Source organism: Macrobrachium rosenbergii, chromosome 27 (assembly GCF_040412425.1).
Source record: "Macrobrachium rosenbergii isolate ZJJX-2024 chromosome 27, ASM4041242v1, whole genome shotgun sequence".
In the NCBI taxonomy this organism is placed as follows: Eukaryota; Metazoa; Arthropoda; class Malacostraca; order Decapoda; family Palaemonidae; genus Macrobrachium; species Macrobrachium rosenbergii.
Window position 1 is genome coordinate 1,413,728 of NC_089767.1, and position 20,951 is coordinate 1,434,678.

Below are 20,951 nucleotides of genomic sequence, written 5' to 3' on the forward strand. Positions count from 1 at the left end.
CATGACAAGCAAGCAGGGGAACTTACATTCTTTCACAGCCAATGAAAAGACTGGTGCTCAGTCAGATAGCTAACCTGCACCCATGTCCATCCAGCTTGTAAACAGAATGGCACTCTGATTCTCTGTTCACCAGAGATGAAGGAAGTAAGAGAGAGGAAGGAGAACCAGTCACTCCTAACCTGTCTCCTGCCAATGGGAGCTGGGCTTGCTAACTGAACCGTTGAGCAGCCACCATTGGTCCATGGAAAGTGTGCCCAAGGCTAGTGAACAACGTTCCACAGGTAAAACAATGTGCAGGTTATCATACCCCATCACCTCTCTCAGTGCAAATTATAAGGTGATGTCCCTATTATCATGAGCTTTTGTCTGGGGTGCAATTCTTCTCACCCAAAAGAAAAGATGCCCACAGATCAATTTACAGAGCCTCCAGAAGTGTACTTGAAAGACTCCTTCCTTAGCTCTGTTAGTGCTAACTGAAGATTTGTCAACCCCCAAACCTGCAGTGTTAAATACCTTCAAGATAGTACTGCAGCGCTCAACCAAACCCAATAGTATTTTGCAAAAGTCCCTACTGAAATTCTTCAAAATGTATGAAACAGGTTAAAAAATTCATGAAAACCCTGAATAAACAGATTCCATCCTCCTGAGTGCAAACATACAAGAACCCATATGTCTCGCCAATACCTTGCCAATATCAGGGCTAATCCAGACAGCCTCTGGATTCAGACCAAAGACTGAGACTTGTGCAGGCTACCAGTGCTCCTGAAAGGCTACTGGTACAACAGCGAAAGTTCCCATAGCCTTCAGCCCTTGTCAGGAATTCTTACAGCTGGGAGAGGCAGCCGCCTTCTTCCTCTGCTTGCTAGCTTTGGAAGAAGGGGAGGAGGTGATAGCGCATAATGAAGACAAGACGAAGATGAAGACGAGGACGACGATGACTTCCGATTCCTCTTCTTAGACTTCTTACAATCGTGGCAGGCCTTGTACAACAGGGTGAGGAGAAGATGAAGTCAGGGGAATCACTTGAGGGCACAATACTGGAGGCATGACTGAAGAAACCACCCCCATGATGATGGCCCTTGAACCAGTAGACATCATGGTAGCTGAAGTTACAGGAAGGGCTTTGGAGACCCTCAAGTGGGATATCAAACACTCCACACTCAGCACCCCTGAAACCTAGGGAAGGCCAGAACTCCCTAAGCCCCTGGGGCTCCACAACACCTGAAACATAAGTTGGGTTAAGGAAGGAATCCAAGCTATCAAGCATCACAGATGAAGAGTTGGCCAAATTATACGAATACAAACTGCCAGCAGTTAGAAGCGAAAAGTTGAGATCTTTTTAAAGTACTTTCCTGTAAACATATACAGTAATGAAAACAAAAGATATGGCTTTTTAGCCTTGAAACAAGGAAAAACAGTAATTAGTGGATTTGTTTATGGTGGTAGTTTGTAATTTGTTTCAGTGGAGTGAAATTAATAAAGAAAACTTCATCATCCTTTTGTTTACAAGCTGCAGATAATATTTAAGTAAGAAATACCCTACAAAAAAATGATGATTGACACACTGCACAACACTTTGAGGAACAAGGCAAGTCAAAATGAAAGACTGATTACAGTTAGATGAGTTGAGAAGTTGTGCCAATGTGCTTGAAAAGTTTATGACCTGTTGCTAGAAAAATTAATAGAATAATATGTTAATCTAGTGTCAGCTGTGGTGTTGAAATGGCAGCGGTTGTTCTATATGTAAGTTGTTTCATAGTTTAAGTCTACAAAAAGAGTGTTAGTGTGTGATTGTGGGTGTGTATATCAATTTAATAGTGATTTGGGTTTTTTTAATACATATACTGTAAGTTTTCATGTATAAATATGACAAATTTTAAAAGTAATTTGTATTTTTCCTAACTATACAAACCTAAGGTTTTTAAAATAGGAATTACCTTCAGCACAGCTGGAGACCAGCCGTTTAACTTTTAACAAAGTGGTGGAGTACGCAGTTAACTTCTGACTATGGGTGGGAGTCCCGCCCACCAGTTGGTATACACTGGACTTTGCCTCTTGGTCCAAAATACAAAGAGAAGTCGGGCAATAGGATTAAAACCTAGCACTGCAGAAGGAAACAACCTTCCAGCAGCGTGAACAAAAAGCAATTGACAAAAAAAACACCTGTGTCAGCGTTGCAACCGTTTGTTATGGTAGCTCAAGTGACAAGATTTTACCTGACAGCATTGGTAACACTGGCTGTTAAAATTCCAGTTAATGGGATGGGTAACTGAGTTGCTCAGTGGGATTAAGGGCTAGTTCATTTTCAGGGAGTGTATTGCATTGGTAATATATACTATATATATATATATATAATATATTCCCATATATAATGGTATATGTATATGTATATGTATGTTATAAATATATATATATTATATATATATATATATATATATATTTATATATATATATATATATTCATATATATATATATATATCCTATATATATATATATATATATATATCGGCCATATATATATATATAAATATATATATATATATGTATATGTATATGTATATATATAAATATATATATATATATATATATATATATATATATATATATATATATATATATATATATATATATATATATATATATATATATATATATATATATATATATATATATATATATCTATATATATATATATATATAATATAAATATATAATATATATATATATATATATATATATATATATATATATATATATATATATATATATATATATATATATGTATGTATATGTATATGTATATGTATGTATATATATATATATATATATATATATAATTGCTCGTGATATATATATATATATATATATATGACATAGGTACACCTGAACCTTTGAAAAGTTGGGTCAGCTGTTCACCAGGGTCCATTTTGACTATACACAGCAGATGGGAAAATGCTGAACCATTCGCATATACAGGAAATAGCAAAGCTCCTTAGTGACAAGACACGGGCACAGAAAATGCGGTTTCAGCTTTAAAACCTCCATCATCTGAACCGGTTATAAAATCCAGTTTCGAAGAAAGCATTCAGTAATGTGTGTGATACATGTACACTGACGCCTTGAAGTACAGAGGCTTGTCTTGGCGAACTTTGACCTCAAATGAAGTCACGAAGGAGTATGTTCATGTGTACATTGCCTAAGGAATAAAATGGGAGTACAGATTGGGCACTTTGTGTTAATTGTATAATTGAAACGTTCGAATCGTGTATTTTCACATGGAGACTGTCCCAGAGGTTTTTGATGATTCCAACAAATGCCCTCCTAAATTGCCAGGAAGGGAGTCACGAAAGATGACCTATTAATTGACCTGTTTATGATTTGACAGATGACATTTCTATTTCCTAAGTAATTAACTTTTGATAGTTATGATGAATCATTGATTTCATTCTTCGAACAATGTTATTTTTTCATTGTTATTTTGTCAATAAAGGTTTGTTTTGTACTTAGTATCTCATTCCGTTAGGAAAATTGTACGTTACACTCTATCATTCAAATATCTGGAAACTGTGAATAAAACAGAGACTTAAATCAAGTATTTTGGCACATGGAGACTGACCTTACAAACATCCAGGTTGAAGAGGTTTTGTGAGGCATTCATGTCTCTTACAAGAACAAGTTTGGAAATTCTCCTCCTTCACAATGGGAAAAGCTTTTTAAAAATTTTAAAAATTTACAACTACAAAAAAATTAAAACAAGAACTTGAAAGGAACACCTACCAAGGCAAGAGCCACTAGAAAGACAGGGAGGAAATAAACAAACGGCAGAAACCTATAACTGAAACAAACAGGCAGTTATTTATTAATTGGGTTTTAGTTTGGTACATTAGTTTTTTATGAAAAGACTCCAACACCATCAACTCGTCGTTCTGATCCAACAATTTTAAAATCATTAATATCCAAGCGGGTACCACAAATCTTGGAATGATTTGGATAATTCGGGATTGGACAATGAACCTGTCCTGAAGCTGACACCTTGGTTTCAGAAACGACCTTGAGAAGCCTCTGTATTTCTGGGACAGGTATGTTATAGATAATGTTGGATGTCAAGGAAGGACTCAGTCTGTCCTTCACTCTGAAAAAGAACGGATATTTAGATTTCAACTTCAGATTTACAGCTGGCAATTTCCTCCACAGGGCGAATTCTCTTGTTTCCAGCTGGACTTTTGATAGAGTTCTTTACTAATTTTTTCGCAGCATGAATTTCCATTGGAATTTCAAAAAATGGAACAACCTATTCCCACATATAAAATTATGTATTTATTTTCCTTCATGACAAAAGTTTTAAAAAGAAATGTATGAATTTAATTCATCATGAATTGCCAGGTTTCATCTGAAGTTGATTCCACGAAACCCTCTAAATATATTTTGTCATCTATAAATATACCTGTCCCAGATGTAGTCAGGGAACCTACGTTGGATGTACTAGGAGGCTTCTCAAGGTCGTTTCTTGCTCCCAGTATGTCAGCTTCAGGAGGTTACATTGTCCAAAGGTTATCCAATGTTGGAATCATTCCAAGATTTGTGGTACCCGCTTGGATATTAATGATTTTAAAATTGATCTAAGTCGACGAAGATCTTGATGGTGTTGGAGTCGCTTTTCATAAAAACTAATGTACCAACACTAAACACCCAATCGTCATCCAGACAACTGTTTATAACATAACTGCCTGTTTGTTTACTCTCCATCATAAAACATTCTTTCAAAAAAATATCCCGGACTAGTCACTTTAGCTCTTGCCTTGGTAGGTGTTCCAAGTTCTTGTTTTAATTTTTTTTGTAGTTGTAAAACAATTTTTAAAGAAGACCCATTGTTTTTAATTTATTGTCTGTATTTCCAGCCTTGAGGATGCATCATGTGATGTGAAACTCCAGCGAAACTTGTTCTTGTAAGAGACATTTACTTTACCTCTTCAACCTGAGATATATATATATATATATATATATATATATATATATATATATATATATATATATATATATATATATATATATATATATATATATATATATATATATATATATATATATAATATATATATTATATATATATTTATATAATTATATATTTATATATTTATATATTTATATATTTATATATTTATATATTTATATATTTATATATATATATATATATATATATATATATATATATATATATATATATATATATATATATTATATATATATATAGTCTCCATTGGGCAGCTACTTGGAAATCTTAAAGCTTAATGATGAATAATATTGCCAAGACCAGGAAGGACATTCTTTATTATATGAGGTTTCGAGGTTTAAACCTCATCATCAGGCTGAAAAACCAAGGATAAGAATCAATGAAATTACAATCAAATGAATTGTCATAATAAATCTTCAGCAAAAATACTAACCAAATATATAAAACGAACAGTAAATACAAACTTTAAGGGTGAGACGCAAAATATAAAAAAATTTAAAACGAACACAAACATAAAAATATAAAAATAAGGTGAAATGTAAACAAACTACCATTCACAAAGTAAAATATTTAACGACCCAATTGTGTACCTACTATGAAATTACACGATAGCTAGTTGAAAACCAGACGAGTTGTTCAATTCCGGTTTCATCTTTTTAATAACCAGTGACTCTGAAATCAAGAACTAAAAGACAGTACCTGAAAATCCTGGTCAGTGAAAGGATGGTCCTGTGCTAAACTGTGTTCCCTAATGGCAGAAAAGGGTGGTATGGAAAGAGGAAACCTAGTTCTAATAGAAAGAGCTCTGTGTTCCAAACTTCTGTGTCTGAGCCAGCGGGAACTGGGTCCCACGTATCGCAGACCACACTGCGAACAAGTGAACAAGTAAACAACACAGGAATTAAGGTCCACAGGCAGAGTAGGCTTCTCTCTCAAAAGCGAATTTACAGTAAAAGGATTATTGAAAACAAACCAGAAACTAAGTTGAGGGAAACAATGCTTAAGTATTTCTTGTAACTTTTTTCAGACCATATAGCTACTATGACCAAGGTAAGGCAATTTAATGTACTTTACATCTTTACTAGCAGTACTGTACACCGGTCTGGGACAAAACCTTTCATTTAAAAAATTTTTCAAAACTTTGAAAATACAAAAATGGGATATGAGTTTTCAGAAAAATAATTCAGGAGGAAGACCATTCCAATTTGCCTTGTGGGCCAGGTATCAGAATGAGGGGTGGCATGAGGTGGGCATGAAATGTAAAGGACCTCGGGTTTGCATAGTTAGGAAAAATAAAATTTACTCTTAAAAATTGTGTTTTGTTCCTACACGATATACAAAACCCTCTGTCCTTTACATTACGAAGACTCACTGGTTGGAGGGAGGAATCTGAGTGAATCTCCTGAACTGACTGAGTTCACCACACCTTGTCTTCCCTTCCTGGTTGACAGAGCGAGGAAGGGAAAACTGCCTCTGACAAAATGATCGGGTTGTAAGAAACGCGGGATCAATTGTCAGACTTCTGAGTCCCTTTGCATGAAAGAGGAATCGTCAGTTCATGCAAAGTAGGCTAGGAAGAACTTGCCCGTGGGAAGAGAGCCAGGATGGGGAGAAAGAAGAGAGGCCAGTCACTCAACATTCATTCTCCCAATCACAACCGTACATCTTAGGCGAGATGCAACCTGTCCTGTTAGAGGAGCCGGGTGAGCTACAAAACTTGTTGAGCAGCCACCACAGGACCCAAGGAAAAAGTGTCCAAGGACTTGTGAGCAACATCCCAGAAATAGAAGGAGGTGAAGGTGGTCTGTTGGGACCACACACCTGCCTTCAGCACCTGCACAACCGACATGTTCTTCCAGAATGCGAGGGACGGACCAATGCTACGGACTTCGTGAGCTCTCAGATGAAGCATACTGGTGTCGTCTTCTCCTACAGCAGGAATACGTTCTCCTTATCATCTCACGAAGCCAGAAAGAGATGGTGTTCTTGGACACTTCTTTCTTGGTCGAGCCAGTACTAACAAAGAGTCGTCGACACTCAGGCCGGAGACGTCAAGTCCTCTTCAGATAGTGCCGCAGCACTCTAAAAGGACACAGTAGCATCTCGTCTGGTTCATTACCTGCAAAGTCCTCTAGGGAGGGGCTCATGAAGGACTCAAACCGTGCATCAGGGACCGAAGGATTCTGAGTCTTTGCTACGAAATCTGGGATGAAATCGAGTGTAACTGATCCCCATCCACTCGAGCGTTTAACATCGAAGGAAAGTCCGTGCAGTTCGCCAACTCTCTTCGCCGATGCCAGGGCCAGCAGGAAGACGGTCTTGAGGGTCAGATCCCTGTCTGACGACTCTCATAAAGGCTCGTACGGTGCACGAGTCAGGCTCCTTAGAACGAGAGTCACATCCCACGCAGGGGGCCTGAGATCCCTGGGTGGGCAAGACCTTTCGAAGCTTCTCATCAGTAGGGAAATCTCGAAGAAGGAAGAGATGTCTACTTCTTTCAGCTGCAAGACTAGGCTGAGTGCAGTACGGTAGCCTTTCACAGCTGAAATGGAGAGAGGCTTCTCTCAGCGAAGGAAGACGAGGAAGTCCGCTACCTGCTGAACTGCTGAATAGTAGCTCTGACCGGAGAGATACCCCGTTGACGACACCAACCACAGAAGACAGACCACTTTCCCTGGTATACCGCTGTGGAGGATCATCTGAGGTATCCAGCCATCTCTGTTGCTGCGCAACGCAAAAAGCCTCTCGCTCGCAGGAGATGGCGGATAACCTCCAGCTGTGAAGACAAAGGGATTGCACTACCAGGTGGTACCGCTCTACGTGGGGTTGACACAGCAGGTTGGGCCAGGGGGGGGATCTCTCTCTCCCCCTCGGAGAGGAGAGCTAGCAGGTCGGGATACCAAACGGCCTGCGGCCATTTGGTTGCCACCAGAATCATTCTGTGATTCGGAGTGATCATCACTTGGTTGATCACTCTGCGAATCAGACAGAACGGAGGAAAGGCATAAATGTCGAGGTTGTCCCACGGGTGCTGGAACGCGTCCTCCACAGCAGCCCATGGGTCCGGGATGACCGAGCAGAAGACCTGGAGTTTTCTGTTGTGCTGGGTGGCGAACAGGTCAATGACTGGACGCCCCACAGGTCGAATAGCCTTTCCGTCACTTCCGAGTGAAGGGACCATTCGGTTCCTATCACCTGATTCTGGTGGCTGAGCTTGTCTGCCACGACATTCCTCTTGCCTGGAATGTACCTGGCTGACAGCTCTACCGAGTGAGCCACGGCCCACTTGTGCACCTGCATTGTCAACTGGTGGAGCGGGAGGGATGCTCAACACCCCTGCTTGTTGACGTATGCCCCTTCGGTGGTATTGTCGCCCATCAGTACCACGCAGTGTCCCATCACTCGATACTGGAACTCTTGGAGAGCCAGGAAGGCCGCCTTGAGTTCCAGGATGTTGATGTGAAGGTGCTTGTCGTCTTGGTGCCACACTCCCGAAGTCAGCAACTCCTCCAGGTGTGCGCCCCATCCCTTGGTCAATACATCTGAGAACAGCAGCATGTCTGGAGGGGGAGTAAGCAGGGATACTCCTATCAAGAGGTTCCTGTCGTCCATCCACCAGCGAAGGTCCTCTCTCACCTCCTCGGAAAGAGGGATGAGAAAGGACAGGGGGTCTCAGGACTGGGACCAATACTCCTGTAGCCTCCATTGTACAGACCGCAGGTGAAGACGCCCATGAGGTACCAACTTCTCCAGCAACCACAGGTGACCGATGACGACTTGCCATTGCCGGGCTGGCTGCTCCTGTTGTGACAGGAACAGCTGTGCTGCCTGCCTGAACCTGTTGATACGAGAGTCCTAGGGAAAGACTTTCACTGCCACCGAGTCTATCAGCATGCCCAAGTACTTCATCCTCTGCTTGGGGGTGAGATCTGACTTCTCGAGGTTCATCAAGATCACAAAATCGCAGCAAAACTCGAGGAGTCGATCCCTGTCCTGTAGCAACTGCGAGCGGGAGCTCGTCAGTCGTTGAGGTACCTCAACCAGACGTATCCCGTGCAAGTGGGCCCGAGCTGACATGAGAGAGAAGACTCTCGTGAATACCTGGGGAGCGGTCGAGAGCCAGAAGCAGAATGCCCTGAATTGGAAGACCATCTCCCCGAGGATAAAGCGGAGGTACTTGCGAGAGGATGGATGAATGGGTATCTGAAAATACGCATCCTTGAAGTCCACTGTAAGCATGAAGTCGTTCTCCCTGATGGAAGCAAGCACAGATTGCGCTGTTTCCATCGTGAAAAAGCCTGGAGACTGGTCCGATACGACTTCCACAGCACCCTTGCTCAGTATGGCTTGCACTTCTTGCTGTAGTGCAGAGTCCTTAGGAGTTCCTTGGATGTATGTGCGGAGATGGACCGGAGAGTAGGTGAAGGGAGGCCGAGACTCGAAGGGTAGTAGATATCCCTCCTGAAGGACATCCACTATCCAGGCCTCGGCTCTGTGTCGCTGCCATGTTGCCCAATGGCTTGACCGGCACCCCCCAACTTCGGCAGCATTTGGGGGGGAACGCCGCCCCTAGCGTTTCCCCTTCTTCTTCTCCTTGCCCCCTTTTCTGGATTGGAAAACGGGCTGAAAGGGGCGGGAAGACACGCTCTTTCTAGAGGAAGAAGGCTGGATGTTTCCATGGGACCCCTTTGAAGACTGGGACTTCTTAGGGGCCGAGGAAATGCTAGCCTGGCCCCAGGGCCTGGCTGCAATGGAATGCGAAGATCCAGGTGTCTTGGCCACTGCCTGGTGGACAAGCCAGTCGCTGTCATCAGCCCGGCACTTATCCACCGCAGCGTCCACCAACTCTCTAGGGAAGAGAGAGGCGGAACCCAACAACGGTCCATTCCGCAGGGTCACTGCCGACTCGAGCCCCCACAGACCTGAAGAAGCGAGAGAGAATGGCGTCCCTTCGCTTCAGGACCAGGTTAGCCCACAGGTTTGCCGTCTGGTGGGCGAGGTAGGAGATGGCCCTACCTCCAGACTGGCATAGTCTCCCGAAGGTGGAGTCCTCCCTGGGTACAATAGCGTCAGAGGAAGCAGCCACCTTGGATACTGTGAAGGACCACAGATCCAGCCAGGAGACTGCCTGGAAGGCCGCCATGGCGGTGGCTTCCAGGGTTGCAGCTTCTTGCTGAGAGAGGGAGATGCTCTCTGGTAAGTTGCTGCAACATAAGACCCAGATCCAGGAGAACCAGGTCCTGGTCAACCTGTTTAGGCGGCAATGCCCTCTCCAACGGAGCGTAGAAGCGCTTCTGGCGAGGCAGAGGAGGGGGAAGAAGCTTGTCCGAGTGGTTCGATCTGAGCGAATTGTCTTGCCCAGACACAAGACCATTCACTTGATCAAGGATCCCCTCGGCAAGTGTGGACCACGGCAGCCCCCCCAAAGCCTTGGGTTCCTTCTTGGGTCCCCAGTAGGATTCGAGGCGCGACGGATGATCCACAGACGAAGCCGTGGTCCGTTCCCCGAGGTCGTTGTGCTGACAAATCAGCACAAAAACCTCAGCAAACGTCCTCTGTATCTCAGGGGTGTCCGCATCCTGGGGGGAGAGGACCCTCGAGTCCTTTCAGGGTGCGGTCCTCGCGATCTACTCTCCCTGCAGGAGGGAGAACCTAAGCAGACCCCCGTGATCCTTCCTGCACCATGAGGGCGTAAGACCCATTCGAACCGAGGACCGAGCCAGGCACGTACGCCCCCGAGGTAGAACTCTGGGGAGACAACTCGCCAGAGTGCCTCCTGTCTGACTCATGCCCCCTGGAAGGAGCCCAGGAGGTAGAGGGGACAGGCGAGGAGGATCGGGCGCTCCCACTGGCCTTGCTGGCAGAACCAACAGGGGCAGCAGGCCGGGAGCGATCACCAACCTGAGGTGATGACGGCAGCCCAGGTCGAGGAGAGCGCTTTCGCCTGGGCGAAGCAATCTCCTGAGGAGAGTGGAGCCGCGTGCTCGCCTCCCCCAAGCCAGGCTGGCCACGCAGACATGGCCAGGGTATTGGGATGAGTCGGGCGCGCAGCTGGCTGGCGTGAAATTGCGCTGTCCTCTAGACGCGCCCCATTCTTCTTCGAGGCCGTAACCTCTTGGGAAGACTGAGCAGAGGACCTCTTCTCTGCTTTTCCAGGTGTCCGGACTCGAGGGACCGATACACCATCCCGGGAACCTAGCTTGGCACTTGCAGAATTACCAGCAGGAAGAGTCAGGGCACCTGCATGTCCAACTCATTCTATCACCCCACGCCCGAGTCTGTACGGAGAGAGGATTCTCCCATACCAGACTGGGGTTACTGGGTCTCCTTGGAAACCTGGGTACTCAGAGTGACTCGCAAGCAAGTGTCCAACGTGGACATGCTGGCCTTAGAAGCAGGTTTCTTTGGTGCAGCAGGGGGAGTGCGGACCATGGTCTGCACGCCCTTGGCTCCCGATGCGACTGACCCGGGGGCCAGAGCAGCGGTTCCTTGATCCATGGATTGGGAAGAGCCAGCGAGAGATCCCACTGCCTTCTCTGTGGAAGGAGGCAGTCCCTTAGAGGTCTTGGTGCAAGACTTCTTGGGGGGGGAGGGAGGCAGGCTTCTTCTTCTTTGGCTGGGTAGCCTCAGAAGGAGAAGAGGAAGAAGAGGCAGCAGATGAAGATGAAGGCGACGACACCTTCCGCGATCTCTTCTTTGACTTCTTCTTCACCATCTTCCTCAGGATCGAGGTCAGGTCCCCAAACCATGCAGGAGCAGCCAGAGACTCAGAAGCAACCAGGGGGGCCACAGCAGCAGGCGCAACCCAGGCAGTGTAGACAGTGCTTGGGCCAGCAGTTGCCGGGGCAGAAACATTAGCATGGCAGCCAGGAATGTCCAGTGAAGGAGCCAGGATTGAAGGCACGGGTGGCGCCAGAGCAGCCACGCCGGGCCGAGCCAGGGTTGAAGGCATGGGTGGCGCGCTAGCAACCAGGCCAGGCCGAGGGACTGAGAGCTAGGAGCCAGGACCATTGCCATGAACAAGCCAGGGTCAGCAACTGGAGCAGGCATAGATACTTACGGTACTGACAACGTCACCATATACGAAGGACCAGGTCGAGATAACGAGGCCAGGAACCCAGGGGGCAGCGGTACAGGATGGTGAGTGATAGGGGCAGCCAAGACCTGGGTGTCAAGATGTGAAGCCACCGTCACAGGTAGCTTCCCAAACGCTGACATGGTGACAGTGGTGGGGGTGGAAGCAGCAGCTGAGTGGGCTGTCACTAGAGTGCCAGACAAGTGGGACACCAGGCCCTCCAGTGACAGAACATCAGGTAGACCCAGGTGTAGCAAAGCAGAAGATAATTCTGATACCTGGTCCATGGAAGGCACTTCCACCCACAAAACCTGAGGATGCAGTTGGGTCAAAATGGGTAGCCTCCACTCGCTCGGGGGGAAAAAATTCCCCCCTAGAACGAGGGGAAGCACCTGAAAGGATGTCCTGAGCAACCGCTCCCCCACACCCTTCCACACCAGATGAAACGAACGAAGAAGGGGAGGGGGAGTCCTCACCCCGAGGGATACGGAGCAAGCAGGATAAGTTCGCCGGAAGGGAGGAACGATCCCGATGGATTAGCCACCACTGGAGTTGTCGGGGGCATGTTACCCTCAGACGATTCCTTGGTGGGCTTCCAATAGTAGCGTCTCCTCCGTTCGAACCTCTTCCACTGCTCGGGAGACCAGGCACAACACTCACTACAGGGAGCGTCGCGCGAACACAGACATCCCCTGCAAGTTGAGCAAAGGGCGTGTGGGTCCGTGTTGACGCTAGATTGAAAAGTATTACATCTTTTGCCTCCCACCCCAGGGCACACACGCTGGGGATAGAGGGCTTAGAAGGCTTATCAACATTCATGATCAAGCAAAAGTAAGGAAAAACGCCACCGGGAAATTTGAAGGGCAGTGAGCGAAGAACAACGTCCGCATTCCATGACGGCCGACAGCAAATTGGAATGTTTACATCCAGGCAGGCGGTGCTCCCGCCTCCCGGACGGTAGTTAACTGCCTAATCACCTTGTTCGAAAGTTCAATGGCCATTTCCAGCCTAAGCTGAAGGTAATTCCTAATGTAAAGGAGCGAGGGTTTGTATATCGTGTCAGAAATATCAAACACACGTAATATATACAGAAAAATACATTAAGATCCCACCGGGATAATAAAAGCTTAACGACAGTCAGGCGGAGAGAACCGAAACCACGTCTGCAACGCATGATGCCCAAAAGCAAACTGGAATGTTTACATCCAGGCAGGTGGGTATTCCCGCCTACCTGGCAGTAGTTACAGCCTAACCACCTTGCTCAAGAGTTTAATGGCCGTTTCCAGCCTATGCTGAAAGTAATTCCTAATGTAAAGGACCGACCGTTTGTATATCGTGTCGGAACAAATATATATTACGCTGTATGTAATATATAATAATAATTTTAAAAAATAAGAAAACGCAAAAAATAGCTACATCGTAATGTTCACAGCAAAAGCATTGAAATTTGTCTAAGGAATCTGGTTTGCTCTAACAACAAATATTTTCAAATGAATTATAATGAACACGTAATATATTTATTCAATTCATAACCTTATTCTGGTGTTTAACTACCTAGTTATTTAAATATTATCTAGCGCTCTGGCGTCCTGAAAATTTGCTAGAGTTCCCCGTCCAATCCCCAAAGGCGCCAGCGTTTACCACTGATGTCAAGGAAACGGTGTCAGCTTCTATGGGTACAAACATTTTGCAGGTTTAACACAGGAAATGGCAGTTTGTTTACACAAGTGACTTTGCAAATATCGAGATGGCGTCACTAGTCCACTCTTAAAGTATTTTAGGTAAAAGTTTCCATAGCGTCATGGCTGGTAAGTTAGCATCGCGCATGGCTAAATCTTAATGAACCTCTGTTTAATCGTAAATGTGCCATTATTTCGTAATTTAGGAGAAAAGTGGTACTTTGATAGGACTGCAGAGGTCTCAGCGTGTTGTGCAGAGGGGGCACAAGTCTCACTGATGCTGACGGGGTAGCGTTTGAATGCATTTTCTGAAAACATCCAAACAGCAAAGGAATGTCACAGTGTGCCACGGCCCGAGCGTTTACCCTAGTTGCGCAGCCTGATTCCCGCCAGTCGTCAACTGGGTCAGGTTCCTCATACATAAATAGATCAACCTAAAAATAGATCTAACCTTTCTGGTAAAAAACCATTTTATAAAAATGACTTGCCAAAAGAACCTTAAAATATCAAGCTTAACCTATGGGTGTTTACTGATTATAATTTTGTTACTAGCTATGGAGGGGGCCAGGCAATATTCTTACCTTAAAAGTCCATTTTGGGTTTTCTGCAAAATGACTAGAAACGATAGTGCACTAAGAGAACCTTAAAATACCAATAAAATAGTAAATATATAACTTTTCGAAATAGCACGTTACCTATGGGTGTTTACTGATTATAATTTTGTCATATCAGCTATGGATTCTTAGCCACGTTAGCCAGGGGGGGGCCAGGCAATATTCTTACCTTATATGTCATAAGTTTATTAATTTTTTATTTATCATTTGCACATAGTGTTTATGGGGTTCAGGATAATGAGAATGAGGAGCTCTTTTCAAAACTGTAGGTTACAACTTCGTAGCGTGTAATGGCAACTTATAAAATAACACCACCTTTCCTATAATGCCAGGTCCAGCCCTAACCAGGTCTTAACCCACCTAACCTAACTTAGGGCGAATGAAAAAGGCAGTAACCTGTCCCGGTTCAAAACTGTTTCACCCGGTAGATTACAGTTTCACTGGGCCGCCTAACTCATTCTGGCGAGATCCCTCCGCCAATGGCAGTTCCACCCAAAAGCTGAATAACGACCCCAAATCTTCCGTGCATCCGACCCAACCTTTGGGGCTAAGAATCTAGTGACCCTTATGGATTTAGGCGTTTGTGTCACGAAGAGCGTTCATTGCTGGTTTACCTAATGAAATGGCCTGCTTTCAGCGGGACTTGTGGCAAGGGTGACACTGAAGGCAGCGTCGTCCCTGCCCCTTTAAAGCTTTCCTTAATTAAACGTGCATATCCCTTAAATAAAGCCTTTTCAACACCGCCAAAATGCGGTCTAATGTCGCCGATTCGACTTGAATGAGGTACGCGTGCTATTTCGAAAAGTTATATATTTACTATTTTCACGGCCCTTCTGGGGTCGACCCTATGTTGGGTTAGGTCGGTTTCAAAAAGGCAGTCCTAGGTTCGGTTAGGTCAGTTTCGTCCGGTTGCGGTCCGTCCGCCGATTCTCTAGCCGGTACCCAACCTGGTGGTGGGTCTCGGCTAGGCGGCGACGAAACCCACAACATACGAAACTGTAACCGCTCCGTTTCACCCTAAGGTAAAGTTGTACCAGCAAAAGATCCCACCGGGAAAGAAGCTTAACGACAACCGGCCAGAGGACTCCGAAAAGAAGTCTGCGCAGCAGGAAGTCCGAAAGCAAATTGGACTTTATAAACATCGTTTAATGTAAAGGACCAATATGCTAGTTTGTATATCGTGGAGGAACAACGACTAGTTGAGGCCTACCTAGTACTGGTTCGGCTCTTGACTTGGCCTTTCTTTCAACTGATTCAATCACAAACTTCCTCTTCGTGCTTGCAGATCTCGGTGTACCTGTTATGCTTGTATCCATTCTGGTTACCTTTCTGAGTTTCACTTTTCTAATCCACTAAAATCCTTACACTGAAATGATCTCTCTCCCAACACCAACACGATAATTGTACTGTTTCAAGGAGGACGAGAACTGCATGTGGCAGTAGTAGTAGTAGTAGGCTTTATTTGCCTTTGAAACTGCTCCCTTGCTCGTTCTATTCCTCCTTTGTTAGTGTTTGTTTAAGTTTATTGTCTCTGTAATACCATAAATCTTTTATAAGTTCTTTCCTATTTTCAGTTTCTTCTTTCGACAGATCTGGGATCAGGTTCAAATTCAGATGGAGGCCTTGACTTTGCAACGGCGCCTCGGTTGCTCGTGTAGCGTTTTGGTACTAGTGGAGTTTTCTTCTTTTATTGCATTTTTTTCCACGGATAAGATTTGTTTTTTCTTCCCAATATTACGTTCGCTAAGTAAAAACTTTCCAGCTATTTAATTTCCGTCCTCTTCATGCGGTTATCATAGTTCGAATACATGATTCCTTTTCTTTCTGGATGCATGACAAAATAACCACAAAAACTCATTAGATTTTCTGCTATATTTCACAGAAATTGCAGTGACACTTCCTCCAATATTTCGGTTTATATTATCAATTTTAATATATTTGTTCTTGTTCTGAAGAAATTTAGTGATGCAAAAAGTTTTCGTTTACTCGCTGCTCTTCTTTAGTTTCTCCTTTCCGTTCTTGTTTTTTTTTTTTCGTAAATTTCTAGACTCAACATAGTTCCTAACTCTGCTTCCACTTTCATTATCCCACAGTCTAGTTACGGATTTCTTCCCTGTCTCACCATAGTAGTAATAGTATGTAGTAGTAGCGCGGCTGTTGAGAGAACCTAGATTTATTCCTAATATATTGTTATATGCTAGGGAATAAAGAAAGAAATGCCCTAGGTTTGCAATTACTTCTATACTATATAAACGTATATATGATATTTACGCGCGCGCACACACACACGAAACTTTTGGGAACCATAAGAGAAGAGCTGCATTGAACAAGTTAGAGTTAAATGACAGGAAAAAATTAAAAAGAGAAGACACCATAACCGTTTATATGGTTGTAACTCATTAGGGGAGAGTGTGGGCCATACCCTGCCGCGCTGGACCGTGGCGAGTTGGCAGGGGAAGAGACAGCGAGAAGTGAAGTTTGATAAGAGACTGGACAGAAAATATAGAGAGATGAAAGAAATGAGGGGACAGTATGAGAGATAAAGATTTGACTCCGGACCGAAGGGGCGTCAAAACCCTTAAGATATTGTTTACCTATATTGCAGACAATATCCCCGTACACACACACACATTATATATATATATATATATATATATATATATATATATATATATATATATATATATATATATATATATATATATATATATATAAAGTAAATTGTATTTTTCATAACTATACAAACCTGAGGTACTTTACATTACATTTTCGTGCCCACCTCATGCCACCACTCAATCTGACACCTGGGCCGAAAGGCAAATTGGAATGTTGACATCCAGGCAGGCGGGGCTCCCACCCACCGGACGGTAATTAACTGCCTAACCACCTTGTTTGAAAGTTCAACGGCCGTTTCCAGCCACGCCTGGCTCTTGGACGAAAAGTAAAGGGCCTGTTCCCCCTAGTGGGACAGGGCCAAGCAAAGATTATGGCAGGACTTATGACCAGCTTGCAAAGCTTATGGGCACTCTGCCCAATGGGCAAAATGCCCTAATAAATCAAGTACACCAGCCATTGCTTTGTCAGTTACAAATTCTAAGTCCTTGGGCCCTCCAGCTGAAGGTCCCATATATGTGGCACCTCCTTGAGGTAGCTACCCTGCACGCCATGTCAAGGCATTTGATGACTGGTGCACAAATTTCCCTCATAAGGAAGGACGAGGTTCCCTAGGAGCTAACATTAACTGACGTAAAGCCCCGTACACACTATGCATCATGATGCGCACAGTGTTGTTGAATGGATGTGTTAAAAAACCGGTGTTTCAACTCGACGCTGCATCACGAGAGTGTTGACAGGCCAGACCGATTTCATGTGGCTGCGCAGTGATGCATTTGCACTTGGAGTGGGAGGACGTCTGCTCAGCACGTCCGCTCAGCTCCAGCGCCGATGGCTCAATCACATTTTATTGAATTGCATTTTTATTCTGAGATCCATTTGCTCATTAACCTTATCTGCATTTACTTTCTTTCAGAAGTTATTTTTCCTGCTGAAATCCTTATACTCCCTTTCTTGTAATTTTCGTTACGAGACCTCTTTCTTTTCTCACCTTCCTCCTGAGGACCTGATCTATCCTCCTGTATTCCTGCACAGCCTTCCAGTCTGTCTTGCAATTTCTTTTTCCACTAAGTTTCTCATTTCCTGTTTTCACCACTCTTATTCCCTCTTCCTAAACCTAAAGTCACTTACTGCCGACTGACTTTATCTTGAAAAAAAAAAAAGGTAGTAAGAAGCTAATTTTCTCTCTCAAATGTATATTTTGTAAATATTTTCCTTGAAAATCGTTTTCTAATGAATTCCCTTTCCGAACATATTTCCACAGGCTCTTATCTCATGTACCCCAAGAGCTCTGCCTTCCCAATATGCCATCTCTTTCTCATTTACCTATTTGTGCACTGGCATGCTCTAAAAACCTGGAATGCACAGATTCAAACTCTTCAAGAAACTCTTGTACTCTAATTCTCTTTCAGTCCTGGCCCACACACATTCTCTATCAGAACTTTCCCTTTTGTCAGGCTCAATCTTACCCCATACAATCTTCATACTAACACATATGTATAATCCTTGTCCAGAGTTTCATTGATTCCACAATCAATACAACTTCCCAAGCTGTACACTTTCAGCTATCCTCAACACACTGACCCTTTGTCCTTACCATTCCCGCAAAAAATGCCTTTTTTTCTTCACCTCCATCTCACTCAGTGCCAAACCAGGCAGCTTCCCTTCTTAAACCCATCAGCTATCACACATTCTTTATCTTCTGCACCTCATTAATATATATTTAAACCAGGAAGATGCATAGAAACACACGATGTGGGGTTACAAACCCTATACCACGGCTGTTTTATGACTTTCACACTGTGCAGAGTAGTGGGATGTTATTATTTTCTAGCCATTTAAGAGAACTGAGAATCTGACGCTATTCGTCTTTACAGGCATTTATTTTCACCACAACTGTCGCGCGAGAACAAGTGAGCAGTGTTGCAGTACAATTTGGCCGCTAGTGATTTTATTCAACACCACTACTGCATCACGTGGCTGATACATGATGCATAGTGTTTAAGGGGCTTTAGACTCGTCACAATTGAGGGTATCAGTCAATTTAAAATGATACTTCCTAATGTTCAGTTGAGAGTCACGAGACCTCATAAATCCAAAATCTGCAACTTTGCTGTAGCAAGCTACATTCCTGGAGGTTATGACCTCCTCCTGAACTAAGACTTCCGGTCTCCATCAAAATGAAAACAATCCAGGTTTCCTGAGCCCCTCAAGTTATTCATTAGGCATGAGTAATTCTCAAGAGCCTCCATTCATTCCACTGCCTGTGCCACCTGAGTACTCTGTGTAGTGATCTTCTCCATTCAAGCAGATTTCAAAGCTCAATCCTCTGCCGGGCCCTGCCCCAGTGCCAGTGCCACGGCACCTAATAGATCTCCCTCCTGAAGATCCCAAAATTGACTCTCAATCTCTGCCAGTGCCACTTGAGTGCAATGAGCAGTGCCAAGCTCCGTCCGTCCCGAACGGCGAGCAATCTCCAGATCCTATACCAGTGCCTGACCCTTCCTTAGTGCCAGTGCTAGAGCACACCCCAGGTCCCAGTTCGGATCCCCTCTCTTCGCCCAGCTTGGCTCCGCTACCAGTACTGGTAAGAGAAATGAATTCTTCTGACCACAGCGGAAGCTCACTTAAAAGTGCAGCATCGCAAAGCAACTGCAACGACTTGGGGCAGAGCCTGTAAAGAATGCCCCTGTTCTGGTCATCAAAGAAGCTGACCAGGGTGGCACTAAGTTGTCCCCCTCAGGCTTGGTTCCACCGGTTCCCCTACCAAGCAAAATCGTCAACCTAAAACAGGTCCACGGAAGAAAATCATGGGCGTGGATGTCTCCAGATCGCCAAAGGAGAACCCTGAGTTCCTTTGGCACTAGTGCCAACCTGGCACAGTGCCGCCCCTCTATCCTACGGGGACCTTTGCACCTCTATCCAGAAGAGGGTGCCAGGTTTCCTCACCTATTTAATTTTCTTATAACTCTAGAATTTATTCTTTTCCTTTAACAGTTTTCCTTTCATTATTTTGTTCAATTAATCATATTATTTTACACCTCACAAAGGCTTATAGTTTACCTTGTTCCCACCCTGCCAATGCAGAGTGCAGTTGACAGATATCCCAATTTTGTAAGTCCTATGACTTCCCTTTGAGACCTTTTGGGCTAAAGAATGAACCTAGCCACTTTCATGGGCTAAGGAATATAATTTTGCCATATTTAATTATCACCTGTTTACAACAATTATTAATTACCTTGTATCTGTCACTTATTCTTTTGTTATTCTTTTGTGGTGAATCTCGAGTCCCAGACTAGAAAACTGTGTAAATTACACACAGTGTTATACATCACGTACGTAGATGAGTGCCAAAAGGCACCTGTAAGGTTTAGTGCCGTCTTGTTGGTATATCTTATCAATGACTCCCAAAGTGAGACAATCTCTCTTATTATTGTTCTTTTCCTAGTAATTCATAACCCCTGGCTTCCATAGCCAGCACTACGTACTGATACACCACATGTACTTATAATATGTGCCCCTGACACAAGTGTTATAGTGCCTGAATGGCACTGAGCCGTCGCTCTCAAGTATCGTGGCAACACCTAACAAAGCCCACGAATACTTTTGTTGTATTGCATCCTCAAGGTATATTAACCGCATGACACTTATGACTAAAAGTTTTACTAATAAGTGCATGGAGTATTCTAAGTATAACAATATTAACTTTACGATGTTAGGTTCAGTTCTATTACCAATTAAGTAATAATCGAGCTATTTTATATTCGTTAAATGCTGCTTATTTTAACTTCTTAGAAAGTAAAATTATTTCGATTGCCAGCAGCATAAATTAATTCTGCAAAGAAGAGTAAAAGTCATAAGTGATTTCTTTTGTATATAATTGACTCTGACATTTAGCAGAAATATTATATTTTAGAATAATGTACCCCAAAGGTTGTGAAGAGAAAAATTATTGATT

At 43.8% G+C, this 20,951-nt stretch overlaps 1 protein-coding gene across 2 annotated transcripts in view; it reads right to left on the minus strand.

Moving 5' to 3' along the window:
- Positions 1–15,981, minus strand: part of Polr1E (RNA polymerase I subunit E) — a 143,491-nt gene extending 127,510 nt beyond the window's left edge. The window contains exon 1 of one of the 2 annotated variants that reach the window (XM_067128707.1): positions 15,591–15,981. In XM_067128707.1, coding sequence (XP_066984808.1) covers positions 15,591–15,696 — 106 coding nt within the window. In that variant the 5' untranslated portion in view covers positions 15,697–15,981. The remainder of the gene's footprint in view (positions 1–15,590) is intronic. The other variant, XM_067128708.1, reaches the window with a different exon arrangement.
- Positions 15,982–20,951: the final 4,970 nt, after the last annotated feature.